The 7,996-nt window shown below is 35.2% G+C and overlaps 1 protein-coding gene across 5 annotated transcripts in view; it reads left to right on the forward strand.

The window, feature by feature from the left end:
• The window catches only part of LOC123537788 (neuronal acetylcholine receptor subunit beta-3-like), a 154,154-nt gene extending 146,686 nt beyond the window's left edge, over nucleotides 1-7,468 (forward strand). For all 5 annotated transcript variants that reach the window (XM_045321590.2, XM_045321589.2, XM_045321591.1 and 2 more), the window contains one exon: nucleotides 6,447-7,468. In XM_045321590.2, coding sequence (XP_045177525.2) covers nucleotides 6,447-6,970 — 524 coding nt within the window. In that variant the 3' untranslated portion in view covers nucleotides 6,971-7,468. The remainder of the gene's footprint in view (nucleotides 1-6,446) is intronic.
• Nucleotides 7,469-7,996: the final 528 nt, after the last annotated feature.

Consider the following 7,996-nt stretch of genomic DNA (forward strand, 5'->3'; position numbering starts at 1 on the left):
CAAAGGTCAAGGTCACAGGAGCCTGAACAATAACTTGAGAACCACTAGGCCTAGAATGTTGAAACTTAGTGGGATGACCGGACATGCCAAGTAGATGATCCCTATTGCAATCAACCATCAGGGTCTCTTTGACTTTCACTCCTGTCCTCTATTGACTTCTTGCCTGTAGGACTATGCATTGGGGGAGACATGCGCTTTTTTACAAAAGCATCTTCTAGTTATCTTTATTATTAATATCATTTATAATTAATGAATATCATTAGATGATCCGATTTGGTGGTTTCTTTCGTGATACTTGGAAGTTTAACCGTTGTTGCCGGTCCACGTGTAGCTTGTGCTGTAACTTACGTTATTCGAATGTTTACCGCGCATTTATAAAAGTTAAATTATTTTAGCTCACCTGAGCACAAAGTGCTCAAAGATGAGCTTTAGTGATCGCCCTGTGTTCGTCGTCAACAATTTGACTTTTAACACTGTAGAGGTCAGAATTTTGGCCCAAACTTAATGAAACTTGGTCAAAATGTTACCCTCAATAAAATCTTTGACAAGATCGATATTGGGTCATCTGCGTTCAAAAACTAGGTCACAGGGTCAAATCGAAGGAAAAGCTTGTTAACACTCTAAAGGTCACATTTTTGGCCAAATCTTAATGAAACTTGGTCAGAATGTTACCTTCAATAAGATCTTGGACAAGTTTGATATTGGGTCATTTGGGGTCAAAAACCAGGTCACCAGGTCAAATCAAAGGAAAAGCTTGTTAACACTCTAGAGGTCACAATTTGGGCTCAATCTTAATGAAGCTTGGTCAGAATGTTACCCTCATTGAAGTCTTGGACGAGTTCGATATTGGGTAATGCAGGGTCAAAAACTAGGTTACCAGGTCAAATCAAAGGAAAATCTTGTTAACACTGTAGAGGCCAGATTTATGACTGCATCTTCATGAAACTTAGTCAGAATGTTAATCTTGATAATCTATAAGTCAAGTTCAAATCTGGGTCAGGTGGGGTCAAAAATTAGGTCACTAGGTCAAATCAAAGGAAAAGCTTGTTAACACTCTAGAGGCCACATTTATGACTATATCTTCATGAAACTTAGTCAGAATGTTAATCTTGGTGATCTTTAGGTCAAGTTTGAATCTGGGTCATGTCTGGTCAAAAACTAGGTCACTGGGTCAAATCGAAGAAAAGCTATTTAACACTTTAGAGGCCACATTTATGACCATATCTTAATGAAACTTGGTCAGAATGTTAATCTTGATGATCTTTAGGTCAGTAGGTCAGGTGAGCGATACAGGGCCTTCATGGCCCTCTTGTTAAGTTTTTTTTACATAAAGTCAAATGCAAACTCATGAACAACATTTTTATCAAATTTTCCTGACTTCTGCTATATAAAAGACCTTTTTGTTAAAATCTGTATTATTTTTAGCTCACCTAAGCACAAAGTACTCAAGGTGAGCTTTTGTGTCTGTCTTCCGTCGTCGTCTGTCAGTCGTCAACAATTTGACTGTTAACACTGTAGAGGTCACAATTTTGGCTCAATCTTAATGAAACTTAGTCAGAATGTTACCCTCAATACAATCTTGGATGAGTTTGATATTGGGTCATCTGGGGTCAAAAACTAGGTCACCAGGTCAAATCAAAGGAAAAGCTTGTTAACACTCTAGAGGCCACATTTATGACTATATCTTCATGAAACTTGGTCAGAATTTTAATCTTGATGATCTTTAGATCAAGTTTAAATCTAGGTCATGTGTGGTCAAAACCTAGGTCACCAGGTCAGATCAGAGGAATAGCTTGTTAACACTCTAGAGGCCACATTTATGACCATATCTTAATGAAACTTGGTCAGAATGGTAATCTTGATGATCTTTAGGTCAGGATTAAATCTGGGTCAGGTGGGATCAAAAACTAGGTCACCAGGTCAAATCAAAGGGAAAGCTTGTTAACACTCTAGAGGCCACATTTATGACCATATCTTAATGAAACTTGGTCAGAATGTTAATCTTGATAATCTTTAGGTAAAGTTCAAATCTCGGTCAGGTGGAGTCAAAAACTAGGTCACCAGGTCAAATCAAAGAAGCTTGTTAACACTCTAGAGGCCACATTTATGACTGTATCCTCATGAAACTTAATCAGAATGGTAATCTTGATGAACTTTAGTCAATTTTTAATCCGAGTCATGTAGGGTTAAAAACTAGGTCACCATGTCAAATCAAAGGAAAAGCTAGTTAACACTCTAGAGTCCAAATTTATGACCATATCTAAATAAAACTTGGTCAGAATGTTAATCTTGATTATCTTTAGGTCAGGGTTAAATCTGGGTCAGGTGGGTCAAAAACTAGGCCACCAGGTCAAATCAAAGGAAAAGATACTCAACACTCTAGAAGCCACATCCATGACCATATCTTAATGAAACCTGGTCAGAATTTAAATCTGGGTCAGGTGGGGTCAAAAACTAGGTCACCAGGTGAAATCAAATGTAAAGCTTTTTAACTCACTAGAGGCCACATTTATGATTATATCTCTATGAAACATGGTCAGAATGTTAATCTTGATGATCTTTAGGTCAAGTTCTAATCTAGGTAAAGTGAAATCAGAAACTAGGTCACCAGGTCAAATCAAAGGTAAAGCTTGTTAACACTCTAGAGGCCACATTAATACTATACTCGTCAGAATGTTAACCTTGATGATCTTTAGGTCAAGTTCAAATCTGGGTCAGGTGGGGTCAAAAACTAGGTCAATAGGTCGAATCAAAGGAAAAGCTAGTTAACACTGCATATCTTAATGAAACTTGGTCAGAATGTTAATCTGGATGATCACCAGGTCAAATCAAAGGAAAAGCTTGTTAACACTCTAGAGGCCACATTTATGACTGTATCGTCATGAAACTTGGACGGAATGTTAATCTTGATTATCTTTAGGTCAAGTTCAAATCTGGGTCAGGTGGGTCAAAAACTAAGTCACCAGGTCAAAAAAAAGGAAAAGCTAGTTAACACTCTATAAGCCACATTTATGACCATATCTTAATGAAACTTGATCAGACTGTTAATCTTGATGATCTTTAGGTCAAGTTTAAATCTGGGTAAGGTGGGTTCAAAAACTAGGTCACCAGGTCAAATCAAAGGAAAAGTTTGTTTACAATCTAGAAGCCACATTTATGACTGTATCTTCATGAAACTTGGTCAGAATGTTAATCTTGATGATCTTTAGGTCAAGTTCGAATCTGGATCATGTGTGGTCAAAAACTAGGTCACTAGGTCAGATTAAAGGAATAACTAGTTTACACTCTGGAGGCCACATTTATGTCTATAATTTATCTTAATGAAACTTGATCAGAATGTTAATCTTGATGATCTTTATGTCAATAGGTCAGGTGAGCGATACAGGGCCTTCATGGCCCTCTTGTTTTTATTCTTCTCAAAAGTTGGCATTTCTTAAAACCTTTTATTGAAACGCTGAAATGCGTAAATATCAAAAACCAACCAGTAATATTGGTATTGGAGAGTCGGACAAGCTGCAACTCTTGGGATCCACGTTCAACACCACCATGTGAACTTTTTTTTTTTTACATCAAATGTCTTCTACGTTGGCGTGTTGCAACATGAAAATCAATTAATCCTTTTATCATTGATCAAACTGGTCAAGTTCTTTATCTTTCAACAGTATAACGACTTAAACGAATATTTGATAGTCTTATCCAGCAACAAAAACCTATATATCCTGAAAAAACTTACCCGAATAAGAGCTTTTTGAGCCGTATAAGTCAGGCTTCAGTTAGCACAGACAAGTACCCTTAGTTATTATGCATATTTCATAAATACACTTGGGCATTTCCATGAGAAAACCTGTATAAGTGACGTGATATAATAAATGCATAGTAAGTAGCTTAAAAGTTGGAAAATCATTGTTTTTCTTATGTTCATGCAAAAACTAGAAACTAGAATATTGCAGTTCAGTTATCTAAGGCAAAACAAATTCTACCATATTTTACAAATAAATCGAGGGCTGAGCGCGAAACTATTGTATCTTGTTCTTTATTCATATACAGTTACAATAGTTTCGCGCTCAGCCCACGAAATGTCATTTGTGTAATGTTATGCAGCCAAAAAGGTTTAAAGATAAAAGACCCGTGATGAAACCAAAAATAACGGTTAAATCACCAAATCCTAGAAAGAAAGAGTCGTTTTACATGAAAATTAAACAGCATATAAAAGATATATGTAAGTCTATAAAAGCATCATCAATTTGCTCACATATGTATTGAATTCTGGAAAGGGACTGCATGAAGGGGCCATACTTTTGGACAGTTCAACGCTTTTAAACATGCACTCACCATTTTTAAAGAACTGTTATATGTCTTTGTTTTGATGCAGTTGCAATTATGTCCCAGTGCTAGGTTAAACATCAATTTGAACAATTGTCTACTTTTATTTCTTTATAAATTGCATTCTTTTATAAAGGGGGAAACTTTTGAGAATATTTTAAGTATCCAATGGTACAGGACAGTAACATAAAACATGTATTAGACAGGTAGATTGTTGGTAAAAATGTTGTTCCTTTACCAATCATTTCTGTGATTTGGTGATATACTGCTGAACCTTAAGTTATTTTTCAGAGAAATCATTTTAAAGCATTTCTAAATATTTAAATGATACGCATGGTTTGTCACATAAATGACATGAAATTTACATGTACATGTCATTGACGACGACCAGGAAAACAACCATGCTTTGTTTCTATAGTGAAATTGTTGAAAGAACACCACTTGTCAATTCTAATCCTGTCCATGTTATTGCCATTGGCCTGGCACTCGTTAATCTTCGCCAATATTTCCGGAGGGGGTGGGGGGGGGGGGTCCGTTATTTTACGCATTTACTGATATAACCTATATAAATAACCAATGACATGGTGGCGTAGTGGTAAGCTGTCTGAGTTCAAAATCACCTCAGACCACTTTTTTTTTTAATTCAATGTAATGTTATGTTACCGATATTGCTTTTATTCTTACAATATCTGTGTAACATATTTCACGAATTCTGATTGTTTTCTCTTGTAGTATTGATTTTCTAGAAAGTCTGGTGACAAGTACTTTGTCTTTTTATCTAAGAAACTTTAAAAAAAAATCAACATTTACTGTAACGGTTAAATTGACTACAAGTGTATTTTTTCAAGAAATATACTAGTACCATGCCCATAAGGTTTGATCAGATAAGTGTGGCATTATTTCTACCTGTTAAGTTTGCAGATAAAATTTGAAAAAAATGGTCCCACACAGGACTCGAACCCACAACACTGTGATTGGCAGCTAAACGTTTTGTCCGCACAGCTACTTGCACATGCAACATTGTTTAAATTATAAAGAAATATACACACAATAGTTATATTGCTATTTAGCTTCGGGCACCGAGAATTAATTTACGGAAACAAATTTATGAGTGCCACTGGTCAGTACTTATGGACAATATATTAGCGCAATGGAAAAGTAAGCTATCTATGTTAAATGCTGTGCAGGATAACAGCCGTGCATCTAACAGTCCTGAAATTGTTTTCTTTGATTTTCTTATATTTCTAGATATATTTCCGAAGTATATTTCCCATACTTCCACTTATATATATGGGTAGCAGAGATTGTGATCTTTCCAGCAGTAGCTTTTTTCAACATATTTTACCTTGTAAAATTCTGTGGGTTTTGAATTTTTAAAAAGATAAATAAATCGTATGTTTGTTAAAAAACTTCACCATAAAAAATGTCTCACTTTCCCATGGGCATTAACTGATTTGATCTTTACATAGTTTTCTTTTCAGTAGTAATTAGGCATTTTTTTCTCATGAGAGGTTACAAAAAAGTGCATGATATGCATGAGGTACTAGGTCAATAGTCACATTAGCCTGCAATAAAGTGTCAGCGGAGTTGTCTTCATTTTTTGCCAAATAATTTACCCAGGATCATTAATTTTGTTCAGCTCAAATAATTCTTTTTCAGAAAATGATATTTCTATTATTTATTTAGACTGTATACTTTGATGCTGTTAGCTATATCTAAAATAGGCTATACCTACTTGTTGTTCGCATTTTTAGTTCCACTGCCTATGTCATACTGCTTTCACAACATTCTTGACGTATCTAAATTCCTTCAGTTACTTTAAAGCATTTGGAAGTCTTAAATAGTGAATTTTCAGAGTTGAAAGGTAATGTTCTTAATGGATATGTTGTTATCTAAATTTTGATGTTTTATCAGGGAATGGCCCATATGCATTACGAAAATATTCTTGGATCAAATTTTCCAAGTGCATAGATGGGGTGTTTTTAAAGTCCTTTAGTTAATATACTTCACCTAAGTAAGAAATAAGATGAAAGGTTAGTGGAAGTCTTTTGTACATGCAATAATTTACCCTGCGGCTGATATTTACTGACACAAATAATCATGAACAAATATTTTATTTTCAGGTACATATGCACTTGTATTAGTGATATTCAGTTTATGTGAGACATTCATGACAATCATCATCATAAAACTGTATCACAACAAAGACAGAAATAAGCGTGTAACTTACATTTATGAACGACTTGCAATAGTGGTGTTTGCCCTGACTTGCTTCTGGCACGGAGAAAACCGATCAGGAAATTCAGCAAGTCCAACCACTGAGTGTGAATCGACTTCCATTGAAAGTCCCCATGTTAACGAAACTCCACCAGAGTTCAAGAATTCTATTAAAAGGAGACTAAGCATAAAAACAATAAGTCCTGATTGTAGTTTTGCTACTTCTAGTAAAGAAGAGTTTGAGCGATCTGGTAGACGCTCGAGAGCATGGGATGGTGGTGGCGCCCTCTGTGGTGGTGGCGTAGAACAGAAGTTTACATGGGAACAATTTTCGTCTGCAGTTGATAGATTTTGTTTCTTCATGTTCATGCTTTTACGACTTATTCTTGCCATTATATTTATGACTATGATTTCAGTTGGCTCAAGTTAGTATAAAGTTGTTATACAGGGAAATAGTGGTAGAGGTTATATATCAAGGACCTACGTACCATTGTTAAGAGTTGAACTAAATTAAATAGGCTTTGATTCTAAATTGCACGAAATCGGACAAGAAATTATAATATATGAAAAGTTAGAACATTATCTTTTTAAGATAATTATTTTGTTATATAAGTTATTGTTGTATTTCATATACAGTGCTCCTTCTCTACTGCGGCCCTCTGAACAACAATTCCCTTGCAACAACGCTTGCTACTGACTCCAAAATATGCTTATTGTTCTTTATTTTACCTCTCTACAACAACTCCCTCCAAACAACAACCAATTTTTCTGTCTCCCAAAGGGTGTTGTTGTAGAGAGGGAGCACTGTATAGCATCTGCATTCATTTACGGGTACATAACGGTATTATTACTAAACAAGAATAAATCCCTTATTGGCTCATTTACTACATTTATGTAAGTTTGTAAATAAACTAAGTATTTTAGTGGATATTTTGTATCTGTATTTTTCTTCACGGCTATAAAACTAGATTTTTTTTTCAATTTTGAATAGGGTAATATTACATGGTATGTTTTCTCATCTTTTCGCTAAATATGGAGTGGTGTTTAAACATGGAGGGGGAACCAACATAATATTATGTATTCCCAAATGGGCTCTGCTTAAAATCATATGTTGTGCTTCCGGTAGTACATATGTCGTAAACATTTCACAGAAAAACAGGTGAGATTTTTATTTGTAGGTGAATTTCGTGAAAATGAAATTGTTTTGCCAAAATATCGCGATGCAGTGCAACCAAGTATACATTACCAAGCACGTAAGTGCATTTACCTCTGTATTTGTAGAAATGACAGAGAAAAACTTATCCTCCATGAAGCAGTATGACTGAAAATTAGCAACATTTTTATCAATAGATGGAAATATGTTGTAATTGCCCCGCGTCTGCTTAAATTTTGCCCTTGAAACCTTCCGTAATGCTAAACCTCACCCAGAAGAAAAATTATATGGTGATCACTTTGC

The sequence above is a fragment of the Mercenaria mercenaria genome, chromosome 18, assembly GCF_021730395.1.
Source record: "Mercenaria mercenaria strain notata chromosome 18, MADL_Memer_1, whole genome shotgun sequence".
NCBI classification, from domain to species: Eukaryota; Metazoa; Mollusca; class Bivalvia; order Venerida; family Veneridae; genus Mercenaria; species Mercenaria mercenaria.